This window comes from Saccostrea cucullata, unplaced genomic scaffold (assembly GCF_032062105.1).
Source record: "Saccostrea cucullata isolate Sc308-1 unplaced genomic scaffold, CSIRO_AGI_Scuc_v1 ctg5431, whole genome shotgun sequence".
In the NCBI taxonomy this organism is placed as follows: Eukaryota; Metazoa; Mollusca; class Bivalvia; order Ostreida; family Ostreidae; genus Saccostrea; species Saccostrea cuccullata.
The window spans coordinates 30,808-44,199 of record NW_026934070.1 but is presented as its reverse complement, the minus strand read 5'-3'; the positions used below and the strand labels follow the sequence as shown (position 1 = coordinate 44,199).

Here is a 13,392-nt window from a genome sequence, read left to right as displayed (position 1 = left end):
TTGTGTGTGGATGTATAGGTTGGGGCAGTCTCACTGTTTTTGGTTTTTTATAAAATAAAAATAAAAAGTGGAGGAAACGTGCAATTTAATCCGCATGCTTTATTCTGGCAAAAGTCTATTTTAAAGAAAAAGAAAATTTCTCCCTGATACATGTTCTTAAACTTGGTTTAAAAAAATTCTGATACATGTAGTGCCAATTATTTTCACTTACTAATTAGGTCCCATGTAAACTAGAGTATGTAAATGCCTTGAAGAAATCTAACTCTAAGATACCAAAGATCCTGGAACATAATTTGGTTTTGAAATTATTGAGAGTCTATATAATCCTCATCAAGGAAATAAAAATGGTATTTTATTACTTACTCAATACTTAAATAAAACAAATACCACAATTTACACAAATGACAGTCATTTCAGGGAAAATCAGCACTTCAAATTTTTTTCATCACTTTTTACCATTTTCATGTATATGCACAATATCAAATGCATCAATGCATCTTTTCTGATAACTAGCTTACATTTGAAGACACTATATAGAAAAAAATCAAGTTTATTTTAAATTTTTAATTGTGCTAAAAATTTTACAATTGATCATATACTGTTATAAGAAAATATTTGAAAGTTTTCCCAAATAGATGGAACATCAAACAGCTTTAAACCAGAATTTTTAGGTGTAATTAGGGCCACTTAATTGACTCAATGATTGTCAGTTATAAAATTCATATTGTGTATATTTCGAATACCTGTATCATGAATTAATTTTGCTTGATCACAAAAATATGTTGATGGATATATATTCTCTATATATCTCTTTTGCACTCACTTATTAATGCAATAACTCATTGGAAAATTTTCTACAATGTTCAAGGTCCTCCACATTTATTACTTTTATTAGGTGGAACCTTTTTTATCTTTCAACATTTTTGAAATGGGTCTTTAGATTTAAAAAAAGAATTATTTACTTATTTATTTGTTTATTTATTGTTAAAAAACAAATGCTTTTAATTAACAAGATGCTTAAAATTATTTTTTGCAAACCTTTATTTCAAAGCAAAGCTTGATTTACGTATGTAAACAACGTGCACGGCCACTGAGGAAAAGAAAAACGTCTGTGACTTTCCAGGTTCAATTTCGCGCATTATTGTTTTCATTTAGACGATGTAATGTATGTCTACTTACAAAACACCAAATAAACAAATAATAACCACGGTATGTCCAAAATATAGAACTTTGGCGACCATATATAAGCTCTCGATATGCTTCAGACTGAAGTTCAGTAGCATGTGCATCCTACTTTCGTTTTAACAGGAAGAACTTCGCAAGGTTAAGGTCAAGTCAAGTTAACCAGAGTTTTTCTGCAAAAATATCGAAAATTTCTAAGTAATTTTAAGTCTACTAACACACATTTATTAGAATTATTGATATTTAACTATTTTTGGATTTGTTTCTTTATTTTCCTTTATATTTGAGCAAGTTGGTAGATATTTATTACATGCGCGTTTTTTCCCTGTTTCCAAAAATAGCGGACTGACTTTCATCGTAACAAACGCCAAACACCTTCACTTTAAATCACAATTTCACAAATAATTCGCATATTTTCACATCTTAATTACCTATTTTTCAATGTGTTGTAGTTGTATAATACATTTTGATAGATTCTGAATAATTCACAGCTCATTTATACGTTTTATACGACGTTTTATGTGACGAAGCGCTAATTTCAGACTCAGACCCAACATATTGGGTTCCCGCACGCAAGCGTTTGTGACGTCAGACCCAATATATTGGGTTCCCGCACACAAAGGGTTAAGTACGGTAAAACTTGTTTAGAATGAACACACGGATATCGCGAATTCATGGATATATAGCGAAGTTATTTTGGATCCCCAACTATATGAATTTGATGAATTCCTTATACAGATATTTAAGAAATAAGATTTCATTTTTAGAGTGTCATTGGGATATGACATGAAGTCAGTTAAGTGATCAAATTCTATAACGCCCGTATGACGTTTTAGTAAATTTGATCATGTACCAACTTCATCATGTTCATGTCATATCCCAATGACACTCTAAAATATGATATTTTATTTCTTATATTTATATCTTTATTTCTATTCACATTACAAAGAAAAATGCACAATTTAGACTTTGTTATTGAAGTGCAACATAGCGACTTCATATGACGTCACAATCTAGACTTTCCAAATGTCTCCGGCTATTTGCTTTAAGTCTGATCATGTGACCAACTGCATGTCATTGAAAATCGGAATATGTTGAGATATCCAACGTGTCAAGATATCAGAGTTGAGACTTGACGTCCTTACCCGGTAATTTAACTGCGTAGTAAAACCATAGACCTAAACTGAACAGACGTGTAACTATGTACATGTCTTCAATAGACTGTAACTATAGTTTATTTCAGCTTTACCTCAAAAGTTATTAGAAAATCTGAGAAGTTTTTCACAAATGTAATTTATGAAGTGCTTCTTTTTTTATTGAAATCTCAGTTTTCCATCTAGCATTCAATCCACGAATAACAACTCTTCAGTATTGTAGTGTAGAAATGATTCTTCAACAAGTTCTATAAAATCAAGATTTCATTTACTTAAGGTTCTCAAAATATAAAGTAAAGACATATTTTATTAATAAGCTCACAAAAGTATTGCTCAAAATCTTCTCATGCAGATATCGATTGATTTAGTCAGGCAAGCTTTTTAAAAAGCTGTTACCTGTTGTTCTTAATGTGATGAATAATGACATCTGTCAATGTAAAGCATCCAAGAGTCATATCGATATTTTAGTAGCGTATAATATTTCAATACATTGTACCATTTCATCATGTTCATGTTTTTTATGTATGATTGTTGTATTATATGTAACATTTTTATGTAGTCAAAAAATATAGCTATTCAACATGTTCAAAGCTAATGTATTTTTCTGTTGATGTACCCGACTTTAAATAAATATTGTAATCTTATCTTTAGCTTTGTCATATAATACAAACTTTTTTCCTCTGAATTTCAAATATCCTTGCTAATTAAGGTGCCTCTCTTATTTTAGAAAATTTAGAAATGTATGAAGTTTTCTCACTATGGAGTTTCTGAGTTATTTTTTACCTTTTAATTTTGAAGCCAAAAAATTCTGAATAGAAATATTGAAAAATATACCAGTGTATAACTCTTCTGTATGGGGGATAAGAAAATTTTTTTGTAGCATGTACCTTTAAAATACTGTAGAAATACTTTTTTCAGTGTGGTATTAATTGTCTAAGCGTACTTAAAATACATGCAAGGTACATAGGGACAGTCTAAGAAATCCGCGTAATTCTCTACCTGCGGGTTCAACAGAAATTGAGATTCCACCGAATTGTGACACCGTGGAAAAAAGTACACTAGAGTATTCACATTTATACAACTCTGACCTCATATCCAAAAGTGACAGCCATGATGAAAATAAGGAATGCAAAGAAAGCCTCCAGTTTACGTAGACCGTACTTGTCCAGAAGGAGGAAGGTAAAGGTGTCCGCTATAGTAATCAGTACACCAGCATACAGGGGGATCCTGTAGGACGAAATAAAACAAAAATAACAACGTGTCTACGATAGTGATCAGCACGCCCGCATACAGGGGGATCCTGTAGGCCAAAATAAAAAGACAAAAATAACAACGTGTCTACGATAGTAATCAGCACGCCCGCATACAGGGGGATCCTGTAGGAAATAATAAAACAAAAATAACAACGTGTCTACAATAGTGATCAGTACGCCAAGATACAGGGGGATCCTGTAGGACGAAATAAAACAAAAATAACAACGTGTCTACGATAGTGATCAGCACACCCGCATACAGGGGGATCCGGTAGACCAAAGTTTAAAAAACCCAGAAACTTATTTGAAATATTTCATGTGGGAAATCCAAAAGGAAAAATATAAGGGAATCCCTGAAGAAAAATAAACTATAAATACATAATTCACCATGTTCACATGAGATTCTCCCCTTATTCCCATCATATTTCAATGAAAACACTGAATTTCTGAATCTGCACCCCCATCCCCCCTTCCCCTGTGGGCCTTGATTTCAACAATTTAGAATCAACACTATTTGAGGATGTATCTACATAAGTTTCAGTTTTTCTGGCCCAGTGGTGTTTGAGAAGATAACGAAGATTTTAAATGACCTTACCCATTTTTTTCCTTTTTTTATTATAATCTTGATCCCCTAGTAAGGGAGCTTGGCCTTTCATCTTTAAAATTAAGAGTCCTCTTTACCCAGAAATATTGTGCTACAGTAGTAAGTTTGTTAAATGTATCCCAGTGGTTCTTTAGAAAATGGATTGATTGCATGATTATTGTTTATATGCCAAGTCGGCAATTATTCAGTCATATTTCCCCACAATTTTGAGAAGAAGTTGAAAATATTTTCAGACAAACGGCTGAATGGATGGATAGTTAAACAGATTGACAAATGGATGCCAGACATATATATTATTATGACAGTAACTTAATCCGAAGGGTCATATCACGTCGATTTGACAGGCGCGGATCATCAGATCTAACGAGACGCGAAGCGTTGAGTTTGATCTGATGATCCGCCCCTGTCAACGAGACGTGATACGGCTCTTCGGATCAAGTTACTGTTATAATGATACATTTATTATATACCCCCTTATAACTAGCTAAATATAACAGAATAAAACTTTAGAGCTCAATTGTATAATTTTTATCCATAAAACAAAGCATAATAACAAGGGACTTTTTAACGCGCAAGAAAAATAACGTCATGTTTTTGCGTACTACGTCATCAGTTTCAGAGAGTGGTGATATGGATTCTGAAAACCACAGTGTGGTGATCCGGAAAATCGGATCAAACTCTGTAAAATTAACAGTAACAAAAACCAGGAAATTGATGGGTATATAATAAAATGGGTTATCAGAAAAGCTCACTTGAGTTTTCTGCTTAGGTTAGCTAAAAATATGCTGTATAGATTCTGAAGTAAAACATATAGTAAATACTGTATTTCAGTAGCACACGGATTTATACACTACTAAGTCAAAAACGTACTGACATTCCCATTTTTTACTGACAAACTTAGAAAATTACTGACAATGTGCTGTCGTTACTGTAAAACTTAGACAATTACTGACCTTTTTACTGTCGGTACTGATAAACTTAGAAAAGTGCTGACAATCTTAGTCGGTGCTGAAAAACTTAGACAATTACTGACCCGTTTACTGTCCCTGCTGAAAAACTTAGACAAGTGCTGACATTTACTGATAATTACTGTCCCTATTGTTCTTGCTCTCCGGGAGGCTGCAGTGGTGTGGAATTGATTGAATCGATTTTTTTTTTTAACATAGATTATTATTTTATTTATTTGTTTTTTCATATAATTTTAAACTATGTCCAGGTGATGTCTTTGAAAAAAAGAAGCTTATTTGATCGATTTATAGAAAATTGATTTAAAAAAAATATTTGCAAGAGAAGGGATAAAATTTCAAAACCTTCAAAAAGATAAGCAATTAAAAAAAAAAATAAAAATCTTCGTTTAGTAGTGAGATATGAAATTTTAAGGAGGTCTTTTCCTTTTTATAATAAAACAATGTTATTACATGACTTGCATTTTATATTATTTTTTTTTTAAATTAACATTAACTCCCTGACTTTCTTTAATATTAATTTAAAGAATTAAACTGTTAGGCTAGATGTGTTTTATTCAATTTTAATTTGATTTATTTAAATTAGTTTGAATAATTTTAATAAACTCATAGCGCGCGGTGAGGCCGTGGGTGCCCTCTTTTGAGGAAAGGCGTTTGTTAAAGTTTTCATATTATGTAAAATTTTTAATAATGTGGGGGGCGCCCACATTTGTTTTTGTGCAGTCAAACATAGTACCCGAATCCAAGCATTTGCAAGAAGAAACCACTGGACAATTAAAAGACAGACGGGGGATTTAAATATTTTTTTTATTTATTGGGCAGGGGGAGGGGTGCCTGGATTGATCATTGATCCTTTGACATTCATTGATTTAGTTACTGTCCGCACTATTCTTTTGAAATAATGTACATCTTTTAGCTGATTCTCGAATCTGGATTTTCTGGAACCCCACCTGAAAGTGTTATTTTAATTCAAATACATGTAAAACTATGACATTTTATATTATCATCATTCGTCTAATGCATACTCCTGAAACAAACTTTGATAGAAATTAATATCAATGTTCTTTCCAATTAGAGTGTCGGTAGACGTTCACATTTCAAATTAAAAGGGGGGGGGGGGGCACGTGCGAACAAAATGTAGAACGATGAACATGTACTTATTTATTTTACTTAAGTAGAACACACAATTAATACTGTCGTGTTTAGTTTGTACTCTTTTTTATCTGTTTAGGTAAAAAAAAAAATTAATAAATTTAATTAAAGTAAACATAATAAATTAACTTAATAAATCGACGTTTCATAGCTTTGTTCGGTATCGAAACCAGTATTATGATTTTACAGTAACACTGTGCTTTTTATTCGTCAAAAATTATTCAAGTCGTTTAGCTGGTATCCAGCCGAATTACATAATCATTCAACATACAATCGGAAACTTGGTGAAGCACCTGTGTGTAAAAGAAATCGCCTGAGGCGATCCGAGTGTGTACGGTAGCGGGTAAAGAAGACAATAGGTGTCACTGCAGCATTATACAGAAGACCACTCGCCGGATTTCACTGGAAGTTAGTTATGCAACAATACGGCGACAGGTAGACTCTTCTTCAAGACAGTCTGAATTTGAGAAATTCAACACCAACACATACGTAATATGCAATCTACAAACCTTCAACCTCTTCTTAGATTAAATAAATATTTTTTTTAATATACCGACGTAAGAAAAAATTAACGATTAATGAAAAAAAGAAGATTCATGTAAAAACCAACCGGGGAAAGGCACATATTGTTTAAAGATGTAAGCAAAAATAAATATGAGAAGGGATACATTACATCCAAAGTTTTGTAAAAATTACTGGTTCCTAATATTTTTTGTTAAGTCGTGTTAGTGTGTGTGTGGGACAGTTGAGTGAGGAACTTGTTTGATTATCAAATCAAGTAAAAAAATAGTTCATAGTATATTTCCTCAACTTTTTATCAGTAATTAAGAATAATTAAAAATCAAACACAATTTATATGCAGAATATTATGACAGTAAAAAAAAAAACAGCCGGAGTTTAAATATATTTTAAACTTTGCCTGGGTCGATATTGATTTTTTGGAGAGAGAGAGAAAGAGAGAGAGAGGAGGGAGAGAAAGAGAGATGAATGGTTACTCAACACGGAAGATAATGGGCACCTACAGTTAGCGAATAATCTTACTCTTATGAAAAGGAAAGATGTTAATGAAACATGAATCAAATAAATAATGATTACGGGTATAAATTGATGAAATGGACAAAGAAATTTGCATCATTCACAAAACTTGCACATTTTTATAAAATTCATATTCAAGTACCGGTGTACTAGATACTTTTTCATGTAACGTGTGTGTAGGGGGGGGGGGTTATACATGTATGCTAGAGTGTTCAGAATAAATATTTGTGAGCACTGGTTCGACGGACTAATGACTTCCAATTTCACTACTTCGTAAAATAGTTTACTAGACAAGTCCGCCCTCTGCCTTTTTATTACGTTAACATCATAACACCCCCTATGCCTACCTACTTTAATGAGATGAAATTTAATTTCAGCACATAAAATTAAATTAATTCCAATTCACCGATAGCTACAGGAGGAAATTGGAAGTTATGAAACATGTAATATTTTTGTTAAAATTGAATCATGATTAAAAAATACTTAAAAATTAAGTTCAAAAACTAAATAGTGATCTAACCCCCTCGGCAATGTGAATAAACGGAGCACTTGTCAAGTATTTAAGTAACTTAAAGTGTCAATACTGTTTGTATCTTTAAGAGAAAGAGAGAGGGAGGGAGAGAGACAAGAAAAATATTGGAGAAAAATGGTGCTACTGCTAATATTAGTCTTACCGCTGACCTAGTAAATATAAATATTTTCCATAAGATTACTATAATTGCTAGTACATGAATCTTTATTACTAGTCTGATAATTATTTATTAGTCTCGGACTTACAGATATTGAGTATTTATGAACCCTGCGTAATCGATCAACCAACCATTCATTTAGATATAATGTTTTAAGTGACAAAATTAAGTTTAGATATTGAACACTGCACTGTTCAATAGGGGAACTCCCGTATGAGCAAATGAAACCGGAAATCTTAAACAGGGGTATATAATTGTAGCGGACAGTATATAGGGAACTTATACTGCTTTGCTAGTGAGCTAGCTTTTCTGGTAATGCGGTAGAGTCTCCCTCTATTTCAGGCAAGTTAAGCAACGGCGAGCCTGTTTAACCCTTGGATGGGTGACCGATTCATGTTACATTAATTATATGACTTGTACAGATATGTCCGAGAACATTAGGAAACTGAATTACCTATCAGTAATTATTCAATATTTAGAAGATTTCCTTTTTTAGCAAGAGACATCTGTCCTGTTTATGAAAAGAAAATTGATACAACTTTCCGATCGTGAAAACGGGGGGGGGGGGGGGGGGGGGGGGGGGACTTTACATTAAAGTCAGATATCTGTCTGCAAAGAAATAAATAGATGAAAATTAACTTGATGATTAATTAATTTTAATTCTTTAATTGAACAGGGATAGATATATTCAACACATAAATTTAAACTTGATTTACGCATAGTTAATTTCAATTCATATTCTGAATTATTTTACAGATAACAAAAATATTTAGATTTAAAAAAAATAATAACTGCCAGGGATTTTTTTTCATCAAAAATTAAAATAAGACTGTTTTAAATACAAAGTATAACACACAGTCATTTTCACACCACTGCAGCCTCCCCGAGACCGAGAACAATAGGGACAGTAATTATCAGTAAATGTCAGCACTTGTCTAAGTTTTTCAGCAGGGACAGTAAACGGGTCAGTAATTGTCTAAGTTTTTCAGTACCGACTAAGATTGTCAGCACTTTTTTAAGTTTATCAGCACCGGCAGTAAAAGGGTCAGTAATTGTCTAAGTTTTACAGTAACGACAGCACATTGTCAGTAATTTTCTAAGTTTGTCAGTAAAAAATGGGAATGTCAGTACGTTTCTGACTTAGTAGTGATATGATTGAATCAAGACATGTCTGTAGTACAAATAATTCTATGACTGAATCAGTTTTGTTTGTCAGTAACTGGTAGTAATGTTTTCATGATTGAATCAGTTTTGTTTGTCAATAACTGGTAGAAATGTTTTCATGACTGAATCAGTTTTGTTTGTCAGTAACTGGTAGTAATGTTTTCGTGACTGAATCAGTTTTGTTTGTCAGTAATTAACTGGTAGTAATGTTTTCATGACTGAATCAGTTTTGTTTGTCAGTAACTGGTAGTAATGTTTTCATGACTGATTCAGTTTTGTTTGTCAGTAACTGGTAGTAATGTTTTCATGACTGAATCAGTTTTGTTTGTCAATAACTGGTAGAAATGTTTTCATGAATGAATCAGTTTTGTTTGTCAATAACTGGTAGAAATGTTTTCATGATTGAATCAGTTTTGTTTGTCAGTAACTGGTAGTAATGTTTTCATGATTGAATCAGTTTTGTTTGTCAATAACTGGTAGAAATGTTTTCATGATTGAATCAGTTTTGTTTGTCAATAACTGGTAGAAATGTTTTCATGATTGAATCAGTTTTGTTTGTCAATAACTGGTAGAAATGTTTTCATGATTGAATCAGTTTTGTTTGTCAATAACTGGTAGAAATGTTTTCATGATTGAATCAGTTTTGTTTGTCAGTAACTGGTAGTAATGTTTTCATGATTGAATCAGTTTTGTTTGTCAATAACTGGTAGAAATGTTTTCATGACTGAATCAGTTTTGTTTGTCAGTAACTGGTAGTAATGTTTTCATGATTGAATCAGTTTTGTTTGTCAGTAACTGGTAGTAATGTTTTCATGATTGAATCAGTTTTGTTTGTCAATAACTGGTAGAAATGTTTTCATGACTGAATCAGTTTTGTTTGTCAATAACTGGTAGAAATCTTTTATATGATTGAATCAGATTAAGTGTTGTAAATAAGGAAAACTTACTTTCCGTCAGATAACAGGTAAAATGCTATAGCTGTTCCAATCACTTCCTGCATATCTGATCCTGTAAACAAATCAAAAATATAAAACTGCTATGATGGTACAGTGTATTAATAGTGCACTATCATGCAGTTTGGAATAAAAATCGTAAAATTATATTTTTATAATGAGGCCTAAAATAAAATATTGTTTCTTTGCAGTTGCTGACCGGCTCACTGAAAATGCACCCGACCCAAACTTTTTTTTAGCCATTTTGTAATATTATTTTTTCTCCAATTTTTCAGGATATTAAAACTGTTTCATTTTCAATTTTTGTCTTCATCAATCATTAGTTTATACCAGTGTGCAGCTTATTCATGTATAGTAGGCCTATGAAAAACTCTATTTTATGTTACCTAACAAAAATCTGGAAACAATTTTTTTTCAAAAAAAAAAAAAATTGCCTATCTACCTACCCAGACTAAAAATTATAGGTCGGCAACTGCAAACAAAGAATTTTCTAAGCTTGGCCTGACTTAACAACTACTGTCTAGGAACAATAAAGACTCCATTTCCTTCCAATTCCAAGTCTGTTGGAAAAACCTCAGTTGACTGCAACTCACTTACTAGACACTTTTTTAATAAAGTAATATACGACAAGTATTTCAGGCATTATCAAAACGACCTTGAAGAAACTGTCCTTTGATATGTCCTTGAATCCTGTATGATATTGTATCTCAAGAATGATGAATTTGATTGGTTGTCTCTGACAAACCACACCCCCATAAAAGTCTTGACAGCACCTTACCAATAATGGCTATTTCCACCATGAACCACAGCACAAAGCGTGGAATCCTGGGATAGCTTCTGTAGCAGACCTCAGCCAGGTGCATTCCTGTCACCACCCCCAGGCGTGCCGACAGCCTCTGCATCAGGAGACCCAGAAACGTGGCCGACATCAGTATCCATAGCAACTGTAACATAAATAAACAGACATCAGTATCCATAACAACTGTAACATAAACAAACAGATGTCAGTATCCATGGCAACTGTAAAATAAAAAAAACAGACATCAGTATCTATAGCAACTATAACATAAATACACAGACGTCAGTATCCATAGCAACTTAAAAATTTTAAAAACAGACGTCAGTATCCATAGCAACTGTAACAATATATGCCAACATCAATATCCATGGCAACTATAACAAAATATACAGACATTAGTATCCATAGTAACTATAACAAAATAGGCCAATGTCAGTCTCCATAGCAACTAAAACAGATATGTTGACATTGGTATCCATAGCAAATATGACTTTTTTGCATTTCACCCTTGGTTATATTTTAATATATTATTAACTTCCCTGTAGCTTCATTGTCAAGTAGCTTTAAATTAGCCCAAGTTTCTCCATGTATACTTCTACATGTGAGTTTACACTAACTAAAATGCTTTCAAATCAATTTCATATTTTAGATGAGTAAAAAGCATGAATAGCGTGGTTATAAGCAAATCTTATTAAAATGATATTTATAAAATAATTAATCATATCTTTAAATCTAATTGATCCACTAATTACTCCAAAGCTCGTTAATACTAATGAGATACTGACCTTGAACTGAGCGACAGATCCGGACCGGAGATCCGACTCAATATTTCCCGGATCCAGATAGGCAATACTCATAAGGAACCCTGGACCAGTGAAGGCCCAGAGTTTTCTAAAGCTGAACACTGGATGCTGAAAATCAAAGAAATTATGAACAGGATTAAATATTTCAGAGATGATAATCCAATCTGAGAAATGCATATTTCATCTCTTAATCTTTTATTTGAAAGAACATTTTCCTCATTAAAGTTAAAGAAAAGGTGGAAAAATATTATTTTGGTGGGGGAGTAGGGGTGTAAGATGGGGGAAGGAAGGATGAATATTTCCAAAAGTAAAAAGTAGTGTTTGAAAAAAAAAAGCAGCAAAACAAGTCAAAAAATAGGATAATCTTGTTTACATTTTGTTTATGGACTAGACATTCTGTATACTGATTGAGTGAATCTTACGTCTTCATCCTCTGGTATTGGGATTTTGTTGTTGAAGTAACTAGAGGCTATACTCGTACTGCTGGCACTGCTGGGTTTTATTGGCAGGGCCTCTGACCCCTCACCAGGCCCGACCTCTGACCCCTCAACTTCACCAGGCCTGACCTGTGACCTCGAGATCTCAACTTTTCTGGGCCTGGAATCCCCCTCTTCCTTACTTGTCCTTTCCATTTCTCTCGCCTCTTCATTCATGAATTTCTTTTTATCTCTGACAAATATATTAAATGTGTATATAACATATATATGATCTTACATGTGGTTTGCAGTTGGTTGGATATGATTTTTATCCAACAAGTTGTGTGATTTTTATCTCCTAGCCTTGGCGACCTCGTTAATCAATGTTAATTTATATGATAAAGGGTTAAATGTATTGAACTGTCTTATATTGGTGAATATTGGCACTGGCGGATTTAAGGGGGGCATAAGGGGCCAAGCCCCCCCCCCCTAAAATTTTCAAAGTATGGTGTGACTAATATTTATAATGCCACATTTTGGTAGAAAACCAACCAAACCCATGTTATTCGCATGGTTTTACTCTTAAAATACACAAAAACCCAGGAGCTTCCAGGGGCTGGCCCCCCCTACAAAGTATGATATAACTAGTATTAAACTCGGCGTACTTTGGTACATTGCTAACCAATACCACTATTAGTAAGTAATAAGTAAGTAAATCGTTTATTATGATGGCATGGTTACAATACAATGAGAATTGAGAAACATTAAATACAATTATTATTCAAACTCCCGAAACTATACGCCACTTTTAAAACAACAAGAGGCCCAGGGGCCACATCGCTCACCTGAGCAATTGGGTAGGAAAAAGCACAGATCAGATCAGAACTGAAAGTAAACTGGGAGGGGGGGGGCTTGAATTTAACATCCCTCCCACCAAAGGGGTCATGATTTGAACAAACTTGAATCTACACTACGTGGGGATGATTCCTTATAAATATAATGAAGCTTGGCTTTGAAGTACTTGAAAAGAAGATTTTAAAAGGTTTCCCTATATGTTCCTATGTAAAACTTTGATCTGCCATTTTGGCCCCACCCTTCCCCCGGGGGTCATGATTTGAACAAACTTGAATATACACTACCTGAGAATGATTCCACATAAGTTAAATCTTTCCTGGCCCAGTGGTACTTGAAAAGAAGAGTTTTAAAGATCATTCCTTTATATT

The 13,392-nt window shown here is 33.2% G+C and overlaps 1 protein-coding gene across 2 annotated transcripts in view; it reads right to left on the bottom strand.

The window, feature by feature from the left end:
- Positions 1–13,392, bottom strand: part of LOC134239893 (natural resistance-associated macrophage protein 2-like) — a 43,674-nt gene that overhangs the window by 21,057 nt on the left and 9,225 nt on the right. The window contains exons 2-6 of one of the 2 annotated variants that reach the window (XM_062722024.1): positions 12,176–12,422; positions 11,736–11,861; positions 10,930–11,095; positions 10,146–10,206; positions 3,425–3,563 (exon numbers count right to left, since the gene is read on the bottom strand). In XM_062722024.1, the coding sequence (XP_062578008.1) occupies positions 3,425–3,563; positions 10,146–10,206; positions 10,930–11,095; positions 11,736–11,861; positions 12,176–12,406 (723 nt within the window). In that variant the 5' untranslated portion in view covers positions 12,407–12,422. Of the gene's footprint in view, positions 1–3,424; positions 3,564–10,145; positions 10,207–10,929; positions 11,096–11,735; positions 11,862–12,175; positions 12,607–13,392 lie in introns of those variants that run through there. The other variant, XM_062722025.1, reaches the window with a different exon arrangement.